This window comes from Anabrus simplex, chromosome 5, assembly GCF_040414725.1.
Source record: "Anabrus simplex isolate iqAnaSimp1 chromosome 5, ASM4041472v1, whole genome shotgun sequence".
Taxonomy (NCBI): domain Eukaryota; kingdom Metazoa; phylum Arthropoda; class Insecta; order Orthoptera; family Tettigoniidae; genus Anabrus; species Anabrus simplex.
In genome coordinates, this window is record NC_090269.1 from 45,716,487 (window position 1) to 45,736,009 (window position 19,523).

General features: G+C 40.2%; 1 protein-coding gene across 3 annotated transcripts in view; it reads left to right on the forward strand.

Annotated features, from left to right (window-relative positions):
* Positions 1–5,048: 5,048 nt before the first annotated feature.
* The window catches only part of Mgat1 (alpha-1,3-mannosyl-glycoprotein 2-beta-N-acetylglucosaminyltransferase), a 167,263-nt gene continuing 152,788 nt past the window's right edge, over positions 5,049–19,523 (forward strand). For all 3 annotated transcript variants that reach the window (XM_067146872.2, XM_067146873.2, XM_067146874.2), the window contains exons 1-2: positions 5,049–5,425; positions 5,718–5,847. In XM_067146872.2, coding sequence (XP_067002973.2) covers positions 5,740–5,847 — 108 coding nt within the window. In that variant the 5' untranslated portion in view covers positions 5,049–5,425; positions 5,718–5,739. The remainder of the gene's footprint in view (positions 5,426–5,717; positions 5,848–19,523) is intronic.

The window sequence follows — 19,523 nt, forward strand, 5'->3', positions numbered from 1 at the left end:
GCGTTGTGAGGGCGAAAAGAGATAAATGGTATCCCACTCAATTCAGTTGCTTATGCTCTGTACATTTCCAGCCCTATTTAATTTTCTTTCACATTTACAAATAAAGGAAATGGAGCGCCCACAACTAAGAAAACGTAAGCACAAAAAAACACTTATTTCGTTCAAACGTACACTAAGTATGGTAAATACAGTATTTTACTGCAATTCTTCAAATGTATACAGCCTTTATTGTAGATGTCTGTTGCCTTGGTTTTTAAAACTATGACACACTTCATAATGGATAACTTTCAAGCTTACCTTTCAGCTAGTAATCCCAGTATGATATGGTAATGGGAGAAACATGATATCCCCCCTATATTATAATAAATAATTACACTAAACGATTATTGTGGTAAAGTATTCATGGGCCGCCTCTGTGGTGTACTGGTTAGCGTGAGCAGCTGCCACCCCTGGAAGCCCGGGTTCGATTCCCGGCTCCGCCACGAAATTTGAAAAGAGACACGAGGGCTGGAACGGGATTCTATCAGCCTGGGGAGGTCAACTGAGTAGAAGAGGGTTTCGACTCTCACCTCAGCCATCCTCGAAGTGATTTTCCGTGGTTTCCCACTTCTCATCCGGGATGGTACCTAACTTAAGACCACGGCCGCTTCCTTCCCACCCCCCACAAGGCCCCCTGTTCTGTATAGCATGTGCAGCCCTCCCTCACACATGTATCCTCCGACCCAATGTCTCACGATCCAGAACACTGTCCTTGAGGTGGTAGAGGTGGGATCCGTCGCTGAGTCCGTGGGAGAAACCAACCCGGGAGGGTAAACAGATTAAGAAAGGAACACAGTACTCATGAGGATGAAAATTTTTAAAAATATGAACAGAATGAGGTTGTAACTTATTGTAGGTCCCTATGATTTTAAGGCTTCCTGTCATAAATATTTATGTCCATCGTTTTTATTCTAATTTACGCTTAACCACAACAGCCAAGCAGGGTAACGCTCTTGTTCCGATTTCGAGTCCTATTCGTATGTCACTGTGCGATGATTTCGAACTACCGGTACCCTACAATCAAATGATCGTGATGTTGGCCTCGTGCCGCAATATGATGAAGTGGCGGTATTCGCTTTAATGCTTCAAGCTATCAGCAACGGTCTTTAATTCTCTCCCAGTGATTCTAAAATGCGTATTTTCTACACTTTTCGTCATTTAAAGGCCATGCCCCCTCGCTTGTGTGACAACAGGAAACATGGCGGACTTTCGTTCTATTAGCTTCACCCAGGCAGCGCTTCCGCCTCTCTATGTTATTCTAGCTCGTTGGCCTGCTCATTACAACATTTTAACACGGCACAAAATGAAACACTCCGGTTACAAATACCCACAGCAGATGGCAGCACCAACCGGCTCCAGACTTGTCGGAATGAAATAGCGGGAAGTAGGGGAGTACTGTACTTGTTTCCAATGAAAATGGTGTACTGCTGCATGCCTTTCTGCAAATCAAAGAAAGGGATACCAGAATGCCATGGTATTTCTTTCCAGGACACGGGCCTTTTCAGGAGATCCAGTTGAACCCATGTTTAGTTCTATAAGAATGGGAGGAGGGTGCAATGACATGACTGACTCCAGGGCTGCTCGGAATTCCATAAAGAGAATTCTAAAATCCGTTATTTTAATGTTCACCGATGGTGCTAACGTTATCCACAAAAAAATTCAAAATTTTCTGCCTCAGTATCCTCTCCTGGACTTGACGATACAAAACCAGTGATGCCGCTGAGTATGTACTTGATTTATTGGAAGATGTTCGTGAGCCCCCTAAGTCAGTATGTGTCACTTTTTGTTTTTTGCTATTTGCTTTACGTCGCACCGACACAGGTATGTCTTACGGCGACGATGTGATAGGAAAGGCCTAGGAATTGGAAGAAAGCGGCCGTGGCATTTGCCTGGTGTGAAAATGGGAAACCAGGAAAACCATCTTCAGGGCTGCCGACAGTGGGGCTCGAACCAACTATCTCCCGATTACTGGATACTGGCCGCACTTAAGCGACTGCAGCTATCAAGCTCGGTGTGTGTCACTTTAGAAACTGCTTCCCAGGCATTAGTGTGTGGTTATTTAGTGCGTGTAATCGAAGAAAAAACAGAATGCAGCACGCGTTTGAATAACGTTTCCACCTCAGTTAATGCATCCCCATTGATGAACTGCGCTATCCCCAGGAACGATTTATTGGCCTAATTATGGGGCTACAGAAATTTGTTGAGGCGGCTCTACCGTACTGAAAGAAATCTCCAAGTCTGCTCCAGACTATAAAAAACTATGTTCTACCCTCTTTGTGCCAGTGTAATATTTTAAAGCGTTTTGGTAACAATAAGCACCAGGAACTTGTGTCAGAAACTGTGGTGGCCAGATTCGTAAACCTCTACTTAGTAATGTAGGGAAGTATCATACAAACAAATTTTCCAGGTTTTCTTGTTCGTCGAAACCTCTTTCTCGAAAAGTCCTGAAGCAACCACTCTCTACAGCACCACTTTATGCGTACAATTCTTTAATTTTTCTGTTACTTTCAGAATTAAAATTTTGCTTGTATGCTTATCTAGCTGTATTCACGCGATAGGTGGGTACGTCTGGTGCTGCCATCTAGCGGCAGATTGTTTGTAAGTCGTGTTACACGTTTGAATATGGAATGAGCAGGCAGTATAAGCAGCCATCGGATGCAGGTCGAGCAGGCAGTGATTTTAACATAGCACTATTAATGAAACACTCCGTTTACAAATGCCCACAGCAGGTGGCAGCACTAACCGGCTCCAGACCTGTCGGAATGAAATAGCGGGAAATAGGATAGACTGTACTTGTTTTCAGTGAAAATGGTGTACTGCTGCGTGCCTTTCTGCAAATCAAAGAAAGGGAAACCAGAATACCGTGATATTTCATTCCATGATATACCTTCAAGTACACAATTGCGTCGAAAGTGGTTAAGTATTATATCCAGGGAAGGAAACAGCAAGGGAAGTAAATGGATTCCTTCTGATTATTCCGTGGTTTGCAGTCTACATTTCGTAAATGACGATTTCAAAGTGACCAGCGAAACACGAAAATTAAAAACAGGATCTGTACCCAGCCCTTTCCCTGATTATGCAGCTTATAAACAACCGCTAATTTCAGCGATGATTAAGAGAAGGGATTCAAGCACAGAGACGTCTAACAAGAGCTCTTCAAACACCATTGCAGAAAATGGTAAGCGTAAGGTTTGAAGTATTACATACTAAGTAATATAATATCTGGGGACACTGTACTGTTAAATGTGAAGGTACAAAACGGAATAATATGCTGTCATAGATTCCATTGTCCGCCTCTGTGGTATAGTGGTTAGTGTGATTAGCTGCTAACGCCGGAGGCCCGGGTTCGATTCCCGACTCTGCTACGAAATTTGAAAAGTGGTACGAGGGCTGGAACGGGGTCCACTCAGCCTCGGGAGGTCAACTGAGTAGAGGTGGGTTCGATTCCCCCCTCAGCCATCCTGGAAGTGGTTTTCCGTGGTTTCCCACTTCTCCCCCAGGCAAATGCCGGGAGCTTCCTTCACCCTTCCAAGGCCCCTGTTCAGCATAGCAGGTAAGGCCGCCTGGGCGAGGTACTGGTCATCCTCCCCAGTTTCATCCGCCCGACCCAGAGTCTGAAGCTCCAGGACACTGCCCTTGAGGCGGTAGAGATGGGATCCTTCGCTGAGTCCGAGGGAAAAGCCAACCCTGGAGGGTAAGCAGATTAAGATTCCATTACGAGTCTTTTGCTAGCAGTATAATATCGTGTCAATATACTGCTCTTTTTATTACTATTATTATTTACGCAAGTAGGGCCTATTCAGTTAATTAGTTAATTCCAGTGGCTCGGGGGCTGGTGTGTGTATGGCATCTTCAGCATTAGAAATCATCCTAGGTAGGGCTTTCATCTTCTCAGATATGCAAGTCGCCTAATAGGCCGTCTATTATTATTATTCCCTGAGTATGTACTTGATTTACTGGAATATTTTCGTGAGCCCCCTGAGTCAGTGTGTGTCACTTCGGAAACTACTTACCGGGGATTAGTGTGTGGTTATTTAGTGCGTGTAATCGAAGAAAAAACAGAATGCAGCACGTGCCTGAATAACGTTTCTACCTCATTTAATTCGTCCCCATTGATTGCTGCGCTAGCCCTAGCAACGATTTATTGGCCTAATTATGAGGCTTCAGAAATTTGTTGAGGCGGCTCTACCGTACTGCAAGAAATCTGCAAGTCTGCTCCAGATTATAAAAAAAAAACTATGTTCTACCTTCTGCCAATGTAAGTTTTTAAAGTGTTTTAGTAACAATAAGCACCAGGAACTTGTGTCAGAAACTGTGCTGGCCAAAGTCGTGAAACCTCTACTTAGTAATGTAGGGAAGTACCATACAGACAAAGTTTCCAGGTTTTCTTGTTCATCGAAACCTCTTTCTCGAAAAGTGCTGAAACTTTAACTCTCTAGAGCACCACTTTATACGTAAAATTCTTTAATATTTCTCTTACTTTCAGATTTTAAATTTTGCTGGTATGCTTATCTAGTTGTATTCACGCGGTAAATGGGTACGTTTGCTGCTGCCATCTAGCGGCAGATTGTTTGTAAGGCGTGTTACACGTTTGAGTATGGAATGAGCAGGCAGTGTATTAAAATATTTGGTATTACCATAGGAACGTTAATGCTGGTATAACACTTTGTTATCAAGCGAGGAAAGCAGTGGCAAACATCTTCATCTAGTCATGAGTCAACCACACAATTCTAGAAGAAGAAGAATCCTCATCTTGTCTATATAGTACACTTCTTTGGCCCTGTCATATTTCTTTGTTCTTGTCAGCTCCTTTAATACATTTTAATTATCATGATTCTTGCCAAAACATATAATTGTTTTTCTTTTCCCGACCAACAGCAACCCAGTAAATCCTTTAACGAAGGTGTGACCTTTGTTGGACTTCGATGTACCAAGTTCTGTGCCAGGCCTGAAAGGTGAAAACGAAATTACTTTCCAAGGGATATTTCTCTCATCGTCTCATGCATCTTTGTACTTAAAAGGAAACGAATATACCGATTTGGTGCATTTGTTAATTAATATGTCAAATTGTGTGTGCTGTCCTTCCTAACGTACAGTGGCTTACTGAAATATAATGACTGTTATTCCCTGATGTTTCTCCTGTCAGAAATGATGTTTATCCGTGTTGCCACAGGATGTGTTCGTGTGCCAACTCGACGCCTCTCAATGACGAAACGTCACGTACTATTATCAGTTATGATTTTTTTATTGCCCCGAATATAATGTGTTTCGGTATAGCGTTAGGTGTATGCACCAGTTACCACTATTGAATTAAAGAAAGTTTATTTCATGGTGTTGTCAAGTAGTATGGAGGAGTGGAAGTACTTAAAAGGTCCCTAACCTAAAAGTAAGATCTTTATCAGTGACTGAGAGCTATTCTTACATAGTCCTTACATTATTATGATTAAATATGTGGCCACTCCTGTCATTTTAATTCAGGAAGAATCATATATAATTCCCAGTGTGTTCACGAATAGCTGTCAGTCCGTAATAATGTGACAGTATTATCACTTTTAAGTTAAGTATGAAAATTCTATAGCAGTCTGTCATTTCAGTCTTGCTAGTTGCACATTTTGAATTGTTTGCTGTGTATACTTTGATGAGGTCAGATAGTATTTCACTAATTTTCTTGTTCACAGATGGTGTGATCCACAGGTTGCCATGCGTAAAAATCAACTCTGTTTCTTTGCGTGTGTGACTTTGTGCTTGTGGGCAGCGGTCACTTATTACCTTTTCACGCATCGACCAATGAGTACCAAAGTAGTCGATGTAAGTACTAGGAGAGAAATAAGTACAGAATACACCAGCAATACTAGGATGTAAGGACCCCAGATAGCCTGGAAAGAATAGGCTATTTACAAATATAAGATGTTATATCAGTAGATATTGCTTGTTTGGTTCTTAATATTGCATGTACACCTAGAGTATCAAATAGCTGATGCATAGTTTAGTAATTTTTATAATTGTCATTCTACAATCATGCTGATATCATCAAATTTTATAGTTATGCTGTTGAGCAAATTTCTGTTCAATTTTATTAATAAAAATGGCATTACTGTTAATAAAGCACTTTTATTATTGTGTTCATTCTACAGCCAAGCTCGTAACAGCCTACACAATTATCATATTGACCATGAACATTAGTATTTTAGCTTGAAGTTTTGTCTTCATTCTTTTTTATTTGGCTGCTTTTACATATTTTTACTCTAAAATGCAATTCTTTGTTCTCGTGCATTTCACTGCTAACTGCCTCATATTTAGTTATGTGCTTTTTTGCCTCCCCCCCCAAGCCCCAACCCCAGGTTCTCTTTTGTGGATAATACATAAATTTTCAGTTATTAAAAAAAAAAAAAAATTAACATGGGAATTTTAGTATTTTAAATAGTTTTCAAACTGTTTGTATACCATTATTTTCTAATGTCATGGTAAGATGATAGGGATGTAGTTCCTGTGTTACGGAGAATTAGTATGGGCACTGTACAGATGAAATCAAATTCTTTGTGGATAAATTCACCTGGAGGATTTTCATTCCTTTGTATGTCATGGAAAGTAGTTTTTAATCTTGTATGTTTTGTTTATTCTTCTAGTTTCCCCATTCTGTGTCCATAGATGGAATTTCAGTACTGTTAGATTGTTAGGTCCCATTTATTTCCCTCCGAGCTAGTTCCTGTTTCTGATGTTTCAAGGAACAGTGCATATTAACATTTTGTTCCTTCTGTCTAAACACTTTACTTTTCTGTTCATACTTAGATTACTTAGATTAGCTTTACAGACATGCCAGTTTAATATTCATTCAACTGGCCTCTGTTCACTGACAACACTTCTTATTCTGTTTCCACCATTGTACCTTAAAATTGTTAAATATAAAGTCTAACCATCATTCCCTGGTACCTCTCTTGTTCTTAGGCTCTGTGGCAAAGTAATTTAATTTATTAGGCAATAAACAGTCAGTCAGTTGAATATACCTGAATATACCCAGCTATCACTCCTTCGTTTGCACTGAAACCCAAGTGATATGATGATAATTTGGTTGGTATTATAATCTTCATCTAGCTTAACTGTATTATGATTATTTTATTCTCATTATCTGTCAGCTTGGAAAAAAACCACTCAGTATGGGTTTCTTGAATTAATATCCCCCTCCTCCTTGAATACCATGCACAGTTCCCTGGATGTTGGCAAACACTAAGTCGAAAGCCTGCCTTGTGGCCACGATCAATGTGTTAAGCCTACAGGTTCCGACAAACATGGTTAGTCGGTTTGAGTCCCGTTTGGAAAACATTTTCACCATTAGAATGTTTGTAGGCAGGGTAGGAGAGTTGGTAATATACAATTTGTAATCACTAGATAGCATGACAAAAGCCTGGATTCAGTTACAAACCTGTCCGCAGTGTTCATACGGAGCGAGTGCATATGCCGCTTTTGATTGTGATTTGTTTGTCGAATGGAGACGTTTAGCCTGTTGTGTTATTTGACATATGTAGGCTATATGCCGACACCGAGTTTTACACTCTTGCCATCTCATCGTTATCATCGTCCTCCTCATCCCACACCCAGATACGCAGGTTGCCCACGGGAAAGAAATAGAGAGATCTGTACCAGGTGAGCCAAACATATCCCCCAACACTCCTGGCACTAAAAGCCATACGATAAATAAATAAATAAATAAATAAATAAATAAATAAATAAAGTGAAGGTCCCTTTGTTACTCGGTAGGTGAAATAGCCGCTGAACGTTATGAGTATCCTTTCTTTGACATTGCCCAACTACTTTTCCCTACATCCTATTCCTTGTCAGCTATGAATTTCGCCTTTGAGTGTCAGTAGGAGTGGATGGTATTTGCTTCCTTGCATGATGTGACTAATATTTCTGCTTGCATTGTTTAACCTCATATAAAAGTTTGTGAACTGAGCAAGTTGGCTAAGAGGTTTGGGTCACGTAGATGTGAGTTTGCATTCGAGTTTGAACCCCACTGTTGATAGCTCTGAAGATGGTTTTCCATGGTTTCCCTTTTTCACACCAGGCACCGTAATTGAGGCTATAGTTGCTTCCATCCCATTACTAGCCCTGTCCTATCCCATTGTTAAAGTCGAGAACTTTCGACCTTTCAGTGCCTACAAGTTTTCATATTGTCATGGATGACGTTTAATCATAAAGGACATGTTTCGTTTTCTGTTAAGAAACATCTTCAGCTCAGTAACATATAAATTGACAAGATACACAATGAACATTATCAAGTTCTATCTCATTGTTGCCAAAAGATCAATTTTTGTCATCGTGATATAAAACAACCAGAAAAAAAAGAAGTTTGTGTCATCTTTGTTTTACTCTGCTTATTAATTAGGTGTTATTTTTTGAGTCTAAAAAATGAAGTGTATTGTCATGAAGATCTGCATTCAGAACTACACCACCCTCAGGCTGAATAGCTCAGATGGTGGAGCACTGGCCTTTTGAGCTCAAGTTGGCAGGTTCCACCCCAGCTCAATCTGATGGTAGTTAAAGGTGCTCAGATACATCAGCATCGGTAGATTTACCACTACATAAAAGAACACCTTTGGCACAAAATCCTAGCAAAATATTCAAAGGTCTTTTCTCTCCAAGCTCAACAATGGACTTAATGCCGAATACTGTGTTGGGTGAAATTTTGGGAGGCCACAAATATTCTGGATCATAGCATGCAAGTCTGGCTCCTTGGCTGTATGATCAGCATAGTGCTCTTTGGCTCAGAGGACCCCGAGTTGGATTCTTAACCTTGAATTGGTTTTCCGTGGTTTCCCATTTTCACACCAGGCAAATGTTGGGGCTGTACCTTAATTAAGGCCACGGCCGCTTCCTTCCAACTCCTAGGCCTTTCCTATCCCATCGTCGCCATAAGACCTATCTGTGTCGGTGCGACGTAAAGCCCCTAGTAAAAAAAAAAAAAAAAACCTTGAATGGTTAAATCCATTGGCCCAGAAACTGAATATTTGCACTGTCCCCAACATCCCTGCAACTCTCACACCATACACAACACTATCCTCCACTACAATAAAATAACATGCAGTATCCTATACATCGTAGATGCTGCCCACTCTCATTGGAGGGTCTGCCTTACAAGGGCTGCTGCATCAGGCTGGTGATAGCCTTGTAAAAATATCATGGCCTACAAGCCCAGAAAATGTTGATACCGGCCGTGAAAGCCAAAGCAGTTATATCACGGTCTTCCAAATGCAAGCTCACAGCTAAGCGACCTGAACCCACTTGGCCAACTCGCCAGATGACACTTCAGTTACTTATTTCATTCATCTCCTCCACAGAAGATTTCCTTTCAGGATGATTTCCTTTTTTGAAGCCATTGTTGATTACCCCTCCTTTGATATGTATGCTACCTGGGATAAGTTGTTCCACAATATTGTTACAAGATGGTCTTGATTTTTAGTAATGTATTCTTGTATGCTCCTCTTTTGTTAAAATCTGTATTATCCTTCCTTTTGCTTATTGCCGATGTTACTCATCAGAAGGGGAAATATGGTAAATGTTTCCATATAACTTAAAAAAAATATATATAGGCCCTATATATATTGTTACAGCTTCATTGAACCATGTTTATGTATCTTTGCCATATGTCCTTCATTCTCTTAATATGAACATTTATTCTGTTCTCTGACCACGTTAGTAGTTTTGCTACCGAGCTCGATAGCTGCAGTCGCTTAAGTGCGGCCAGTATTCAGTATTCGGAAGATAGTAGGTTCGAACCCCACTGTCGGCAGCCCTGAAAATGGTTTTCCGTGGTTTCCCATTTTCACACCAGGCAAATGCTGGGGCTGTACCTTAATTAAGGCCACGGCCGCTTCCTTCCCACTCCTAGCCCTTTCCTGTCCCATCATCGCCGTTAAGACCTATCTGTGTCGGTGCGACGTAAAACAACTAGCAAAAAAAAAAGTAGTTTTGCTGGTTTGACCTCGTCTTCAGGTACCCTCCAATCCTGGATTTTTTTTGTTTAAAGATGTGTCTATCTAGGACAGGGATGGCAAACCTATGCCACACGTGCCACTAGGTGACACGCGAGCACGATTTCTGTGGCAAACCACATGCACATATTAACGTTTTTATGTACAGGGTGTTTACAAATGAATATCGGAGTTTTAACGCCTTATAATATTGAATACGTTAAACTTACAGTTATACATTATATGTCAAATGAAAGAGCAACTCAAACAGTTTTGTTTGTTGGCACCAGTGCGCATGTACGTGCAATGGTTTCGCCGCAATCCGCTAGACAGCGGTAGTAGCAAAGATGGCGACTAGTGAACAGAAAGCTTTTTGTGTTTTGCAGTTTGCAAAGACAGAATCTGTAGTTACTGTGCAACATGCGTTCCGCATTAAGTTCGGTTGTGATCCTCCAAGTGATAATAACATTCGCAGATGGTATCATAAGTTTGAAGACACCAGTTGCCTTTGTAAAGGGAAGAGCAAGGGACGACCAAGATTAAGTGAAGAGACTGTTGAGAGAGTGAGAGAGTCATTCACTCGTAGCCCAAAGAAATCAGACCGGAAGGCTAGTCATGAATTACAACTTCCTGCGTCGACCGTTTGGAAAGTTGTAAGAAAACGCTTACAGCTACGTCCTTACCGTCGCAAACGACATGTTGTTACATGATTATGAGTTTATGAATCGTGTTGTTTTCAGTGATGAATCGGTCTTTCGCCTTAGTGGACATTAAACACTCATAATGTGCACATCTGGGGCGCAGAAAATCCTCACGAGTTGGTACAAATGCAACGAGATTCCCCTAAAGTGAATGTTTTTTGTGCCATATCCCGGCGAAAGGTTTATGGGCCTTTCTTTTATGGTGAATGTACTGTAACTGGTACTTCTTACCTCGATACACTAGAGCAATGGCTCTTCTCTCAGTTGGAAGAAAATGAGCCAGAGAACTTCATTTTCCATCAAGATGGTGCGCCACCTCACTGGCATAACGACGTACTACTACCGCTGTCTAGCGGATTGCAGCGAAACCATTGCACGTACATGCGCACTGGTGCCAACAAACAAAACTGTTTGAGTTGCTCTTTCATTTGACATATAATGTATAACTGTAAGTTTAATGTATTCAATATTATAAGGCGTTAAAACGCCGATATTCATTTGTAAACACCCTGTATATCTTGTACTATCTCATTCATCGTATAGTCAGCTCTTCAGGTGTAAGAAATAAACACAGAAAATCTAAATTCTAGTTCCATTCGGACGTGTATTATGGCAACATTGATAGGTCTGGAAGTCAAGTGAGATAAATGTCATATGTGGCCGACGAATCATTCGCTCACCCACATCAGTGAGGGGTGTACCCTAAGACTAGTGGTAGCTCACGTCCCCAGCATTCACCACTGATGAACATAACATAAATGACATGGGTACTAAGTATTTTTGCAGTATTGGGCAAAATATGACCACGAAGCATGCAATCAAATGTATATATGTATATGAAATAATACATGAAACATAATTTGAAATAAGGGATGGAAGTTGGTGAGTGGGGGGGGGCACCAGGCAAGTTGGCTGTGCGGTTAGAGGCGCGCGACTGTGAGCTTGCATCCGGGAGATAGTGGGTTCGAATCCCACTGTCGGCAGCCCTGAAGATGGTTTTCCGTGGTTTCCTCCTTTTTTTTTTTTGCTATTTGCTTTACGTCGCACCGACACAGATAGGTCTTTTGGCGAAGATGGGATAGGAAAGGCCTAGGAAGTTGAAGGAAGTGGCCGTGGCCTTAATTAAGGTACAGCCCCGGCATTTGCCTGGTGTGAAAATGGGAAACCACGGAAAACCATCTTCAGGGCTGCCGACAGTGGGGCTCGAACCCACTATCTCCCGATTACTGGATACTGGCCGCACTTAAGCGACTGCAGCTATCAATCTCGGTGGTTTCCCCTTTTTACACCAGGCAAATGCTGGGGCTGTACCTTAATTAAGGCCACGGCCGCTTCCTTCCAACTCCTAGGCCTTTTCTATGCCATTGTCACCATAAGACCTATCTGTGTTGGTGCAACGTAAAGCCACTAGCAAAAAAAAAAAAAAAAAAAAAAGAGAAGTCGGTGGTGGTGGGGGAGAGGGGGTAGCCATTACAAACAAAAAATAACAAGTGGCACAGTAGACAGTTGAGAATAATAAACCAGACTTAAAATGGCACACTAGTTGGAAAAGGTTCACCATCCCTGATCTAGGACATCTTGTTCCGTTATCCTGCTCAGTCTTAAATATCAGCCACTGCTTGGTGCCATCTAGATTTGCCTTTGAAATTCCAAACTTGTGTTAGGATCTGTTTCATCAGCCTGTTGTCAAACATATGGAACACATGACCGAAGAAAGTCATCCTCCTTTTCCTTATGACGTCTGTTACTTTATCTGCCTTGTTATGCACTACTACATTTTTTCTGATCTTCCATGTTCCTTCCTTTTTAATGGGTCCTAAGATCTTTCTCCCTATTGTTTGTTCTCGTTTCTTCAGTTCTCGTTTTGAGGTTTTATTTCTCAAGCTCAGTGATGCATATAAAACTTCTGGTCACACAACTGTCTGGTAGTGTCCGATCTTAGCTCCCCATGATAGTGCTCTCTTATTATATGTCTCAAGTCTTTGTGTAGGCTGCCTTAATTTTAATTAGTCTTGCCTCCACACCCTGTTTTTCATTATTCCTCATATCTAGACTTTCTCTTCAATATTTGAAAGCTTTGACCTTTTGAACATCGCCCTATTTTTTTTTTAAAATCTTGAATGAACTGTCCTTAATATTGACCGTATTTTTTCAATTGAGACTTTGAGTCCTGTTTTGCCTGCCTGATGATAAAGTTCCTCAATCTGTTGCTCATCTGCTTCAACAGATGGTGTTAGGATTGCAAGATCTGCAAAATCCAGGCAATCTATATGAAGGCTAAGTTTAGATTCCCTAAAACTGAGTCCACTTTGGACTTCCTTTCCTTCGAGGGCTTATCTCTACTTTTCTAAGACACATTTAAAAAGAATAGGTGATAAACCATCCCCTTGTCACACTCCAGTTGTCATGTCAAAAGGTTCTGAAATTTCACCTTGAAACTTAACCTTTCATTTGGTGTTAGTTAAGGTATCTTTGATGATGTTTCTAGTCTTATTGTCAAACTTTTCCAGGATGTTTATCAATGCTGTCCTGTCGATTGAATCATAGGCCTTCTGGAAGTCTATAAAAATTATCACTAGGTCTATTTTCCCTACGTTGGCAAGTGCAATTATAGTTTTCAGGTTAAGGATCTGTTCAGTGCATGATCGACCCTTCTTGAATTCTCCCTGATATTCACCAAGCTTTTATGTCAGGTCAGGAGTGATCTTGCTACCGTATGTGACATTAGACGGTACTACCTGCGACTGTCTGGCCGAGGGTTGGGCAGCCGACACCAAACCCAACAAACTAGGGGAAGATCAACAGCTACGGGTGGATGAGTTTTCCCCTAGAAGGTTTGATGAGACCCTTGTGTAGGAAATGACACACAAATTCATCAACTGCTGCCTTGCAGTGAGGTAGGGGACTGCCAAAGGCTAAGGGAGAATACCCCTGACAGAAAATCCCAGCAGTGTTAGGCTTAGCAAGTCAACTGAAGGGTTATATCGATTGCTTTCAAAAATGACCCTCGGAATGCAAAAATACCGGATAGATACATCTTCTCAAACATCTGCAACGTATGATGACCGTAAGGCTGATGTTCAAGTACGATGTTCTGAGAAGAAGCCCAAAGGAAAAAGTCGTAAACACAGAATTCGAATATTAAATATCCTGACCCTGACTAGCAGAAGCGAGGAGCTGATAGATATGATGGAAAGGAGGAACCTCTGTATTCTTGGCCTGAGTGAGGCAAAGTGGAAGGGAAGAGGAACAAGAAAGCTAAGAAAAGGATACAAACTACAGTAGAGTCTCGATTATCCGACCTAAACGGGACCTGGAGGACGTCGGATCACCGAAAATGTCGGATAATACAGAATAACTTTGAAAATGAACTGAAAAAAAACAGGAAGACTATACTCTAGTACTAAAACAATTACATGTTTTACGGTACTCTGTTTATTGAATTATCAATTCAATTGTACAGTGCATGCAGTATTGAACGAAAACATTCCAGATGTCTTACGAAAAGAAACTTTTCTCCATAGATATTAAGCTGCCTAATGCCGTACAGCTTTTCCACCGATCAAGCCACCCAGCACTGGCAGGGAAATTAGGGTCCCCTTAATTAAACTCCTTCTGGAAATACACAGCCTTTTCCTGCAGAATGGGGCCAGATATTGGCAGGCCCTTTCCCCGGTGTTGAGATAACCAAAGAAATAGTGCTTCACTTACTTTTTCGTATTCATATTTTTTCAATGATTTGTCTGCTCTGGTAAAGCACCACTTTTGAATTTCTTCCCTCTGTTTTTTTTCAGTCTCCCACTGTAACACATCCAACACCATAATCTGAAGCCACGTTTTGAAGAATTTCCCCTTTGCCCAGTGACTTTAATGCGCTCAACTTGTCTTCCATAGAAACAATTACTTTCTTCCATGTACTCGCTATACTCACAGAGGATATGAAAATTATAACATCCGCACCCAACCAATACTACAATGAACAATGACTGAAGACTCACTGCACCTGTCCTTGAGAAAAAAAACTGGCCTAACGCCAGCGGTCAGGCCTTTGCTTGTCCCAAGGACGCACCCTCCACACCGGATGTGCCTGAATTTAGTCTCCACCAAAAGTTCAAATTTAAGTCTACCAGTGTCGGATAACACGGAATGTCGGATAAGCCAAGGTCGGATGAGCGAGACTCTACTGTACATTGGAATGGAAATAAAACAGAAGTAAAAAATGGTGTAGATTTTATATTAAGAGAGGACATTGATGTCATCAGTGATGTAATATATGTTAATGAAAGAATTATTAAGTTGAACATCTCTCTTAACAAGAGTGTGCTGACAGTAGTCCAGGTGTATGCCCCACAGACTGGCTGTAAAGAAGAGGAAAAAGAACAATTCCGAACTGATTTAGAAGAAGCTATATAAAGAGAGGAAACTATCCTAGTAATGGGAGATCTAAATGCTCAAGTTGGATCAGACAGGCTTGGATATGAAAATGTACTAGGTCCACATGATTATGGAGACAGGAACCCAGAAGGAGAAAGTCTTCTAGATCTAGGTGTAAGGAATGGCTTGAGAATAAACAACAGTTGGTTTCAGAAGCAGCTAAGTCATAAACTAACAAGATACAGTTGGAATGGAGATACTAAAACTCTGATAGATTATTTTATATCAGACAATGAAGCAGGAAACACCATATGTGATGTCAGAGTTATACCAAGTGAAAGCCTCGACAGTGACCACAGACTTCTCCCCTCAACAATAAAGCATATTGAAATTTATAGACCTCAGAAATACAGGAAACCAAAAATCAAGACATGGGAGTTAAAGAAGGCAGAGAAACAAGTTGAATACACAAAAAAAGTGACCAATAAATTACCATCAGATGCATTACAAGAAGGCAACATCGAGTGGACTAGATTCAAAGAAAGCTTTGTCGGAGCTGCAGTAGAAGTTTGTGCTAAAACGAATAGCAAAATGAAGGCAAAAGAAACTCCTTGGTGGAACGATTGGGTGAAGATTGCTGTGAAAACGAAAAATGAAACCAGGAAAGCCAGAGACAAAGAAATGCAAAAAGGAAGTCAAAGGAATGAATCTAAAGTAAACGAACTGCAGCAGAAATACAGAGATCAGAAGCTACGAGTAAAGAAAATTGTGGCCGAAGAAAAACAGAAAGCTTGGACTGATTTCACAGATAAATTAGAACAAGACAGCACAGCTAATTCTAAACTACTTTACCAAACAATACAAAATATAAGAAGAGACAATGAATACATAACAGCAATAGAGGAACCAGATGGTAACATAGTTAGGGAAGAGACAGAAATAAGGAAGATCATGAAATCCTATTTTGATAATTTATACAACAGTACTGATACACAGTACAGTACAGTACTCCAATGATGTAACCACGCAGGTCAGTTTAAGCTGCAATGATTTGATGAAGTCAGTGCAGATGTGATCAAAGCAACTGGTGCAATAGGAATACTGTGGCTTCATAGAGTAATTAATGCAATATGGAGGGATAGGAAATTCCCAGATGATTGGGAAAAGGGAATAATAATACCTCTCTTCAAAAAAGGAAGCCAGAAGAAATGTAGCAGTTATAGAGGGATCACTTTATTGTCTCATGGTTTGAAAATATTTGAGATAATACTTGAAAAAAAGGCTAAGGAAAATAATAGAACCACAACTACAGGAAGAACAATATGGATTCAGAGAACACCGATCAACTACCGATCTCATATTTGCACTTAGAATACTGTTAGAAAAGCATTGGGAGAAGGGCAAAGACTTAACACTAGTGTTTTTGGATCTCAAAAAAGCATTCGATAGTGTTCCAAGGAAGACTATATGGGAATGCTTAAGAAAGAAAAATGTACCCAAAGGGCTTATCCAGAAAGTTAAAATGCTTTATGGAGACTGCTGCAGTTGCGTACAGATAGGAAACGGTAATTCTGATTGGTTCCAAACCACTAAAGGAGTGCAACAAGGCAGTACCCTTTCACCCTTACTTTTTATTACTGTCATGGATGAAGTCATGAAAGAAATTAAGCAGAAGAAATGGATATCAATGCATTTGCAGATGATGTAGTAATTTGGGGAAATATGGAGTAGGAAGTCCAAGAGAGGCTGAACACCTGGAATGAACATTTGAAAGCACACAGATTAACAATAAATGAATCAAAAACTGTTACTATGTCTGTCAACAGGCAGAAGAAGAAAGGAAAAATAATGCTGGAAGGTACACAGCTGGAAACAGTAGACCAATATAAATATCTTGGGTGCATCATTTCAAGTGATATCAGAATACAGCATGAGATTAACAACCACATTCAAAAATCAGCTCAGTTTTACCATCAAGTTCCGAACCTTCTCTGGAACGAACAAGTTCCCTTAAGATCAAAGCAGATTCTATTCCAATCATACTTCACCCCCATAATAACATATGGCCTAGAAACCTGCACAACAACCCAACAAGTCGATAGCAAACTACAAGCAGCAGAAATGAAGTTCCTACAAACTATAGAAACCTGCACAACAACCTAACAAACGGATAGCAAACTACAAGCCGCAGAAATGAAGTTCCTACGAACTATGGTACACAGAAGACAAAAAGGGACAGGGTAAGGAATGAAAGAATAAGAGAGGAAGCTGGTGTGTACCCATCCCTGAATGAAAAAGTGACAACAATGGTTACACACAGTCATGGCCGGAAAACGACCGGTAGGAAGACCTAGGAAGAGATGGCTGGACCAAGTGAAAGAGGACATAGGAACAAGAGGAGTCAGCTGGGATGTCGTCTTGAGAGAAGAGTGGTACATGGACAGACAGAAGTGGAGAGAGCTCATAAACCACACCCGGGCAACTGGAGTAGGAAACTGATGATGATGATGATGATGATGATGATGATGATGATTCACCAAGCTGTGAATCAAATTGTTTTTCAAGTCGTAAAAAGAGAGCTTTAGAAATAAACTTGTAAGTTTTAAATATATATCCATATAACTTTATTTTTAACAGGCACTATATTCTTTGGTAATGATATGTTCTAAAAGAAATTGTTTTAATTTGCTCACTCTTTAATTAAGTCTATTCAGTACCTCAGCTGAAAGTGGTGGGCATGATAGCTGAGTGACGTAGCTGTGAGCCATGATTCGAATTGTGGCTAATGCATTACATCCTTGTGGTTTGGAATCCATTTAATACTGGAGGTCTTTATGATCACAGTATCAGCAGTTGTGTAAAAGTACAAACTTGCATGATTTCAACAGAGTTCCTTCCACATGATTTATAGGCCTAGGTTGTACCATCATTTCTAGACATATTCCTCCATGGCACCACACTCCTGTTTTGGATCGCGGAACACTTACTGGCAGCTTTGATATTTTGATGTTATAGGCTAGTTTACTTGTTTATCATACTGTTGACAGTGTGTGCATGTTTAAAAACTTTAAGAAATAGAACTTTTTAAAAATGTGTGTTTTTGGAAAAAGTTGCAATGTAGCATGTGCGAAAATGTTACTTGGGCGATTACTGATTACCTTTAGTGTTTATGCAAGCAGTGGTGTGGTAATATCCTGTAATACATATATATATATAGAGGGAGAGAGATTGTGTTATTTCCTTATCTTTAATTTGGTACCTAACGGCTAATGATCTTTGTATTGTGGCTGATTTACATTGACATGGACTCACTGGTGCCAGTTTGTTCACCATTCTTACTGAGATGCTGGAACAAATTTACTTGCATGTCTTGACAATGTAATTTTGAAGTGGGTTTGGCTAGTAAAGGTTCTTTCACAACGGTAAGAAATAGTTGAGTTAAGCTGAACTTGTTTGTGACACTTGTTGAATAGTTACTAAAGTGGGGACTGAGAACATGATTAATGATCTGAAAAAGCAAATATATCGTAAAAGAAAAGGCTGTGTTTGTGTGAAAAAGTAGATTATATGTAGATATTATTTAGGTGTATCTGGAAGACTTTTAATGGAACTTACAAGAGAAGAATGCTGCAGGAATAATTTATGAATGACAATTTTTTTTTTTATTAGAATGTGTAACAACGATTATACAAAAACAGAATATGAATCTATTTCAGAATCATTCTTATAAAGACTAAAATGCACATTCCAGGAATTTAATTATTTCTCTGAATTCCACTCCGCATTCAATATTTTAATTAATATGAAATGGAGTTCATGAAACACCACTTCACATAACAGGCATTGCAGCATGTTAACCTACTGCCGAGCAATATGAAATGTCCTGTTTACAGGTTCCAAGGGTATCTTCTCTGGCACGATGATTTGTCACTGGCACAGCGAAAGTTTGAATGCCACCAGCTTTTCAAATCTGTGCGTGTGTTGTCTGACCTTGTGGGTCAATGAACGTTTATATGTGTAAGTCTTTTGCACTTGCACGCCAAAAGCTACTGGCACCAGTAAATCCACACAAGTGTAAAGCTGCCATTATGTTCAATATTCTGGCATACTCTGTTTTTTTTTTTGGTCAAAGTTGTAACAATTATGGAATAAACTCATTGTGCAGAACAATAGTTGCATGGTATTCTTGGTGGTAAGAAGAAAGTCATAAACAGAGAAGTGAACATTTCATTAAACATCAAACATGTAAAAAACATTAAAGATTTTTATGCCTTTTTACTCATGAAATTACCAGTTGGGTTAGTCAGTTGGATTGTTACACCTTTCGAAGTGCACCGTTGAGACACCACTGCAAGCCTCCTATGTAGGACAATGTAGTGATGGTGCACTAGGGGAAGCATGTGCATCCACTTGTATAAATGTCTGCCTTTGGACTTCATAT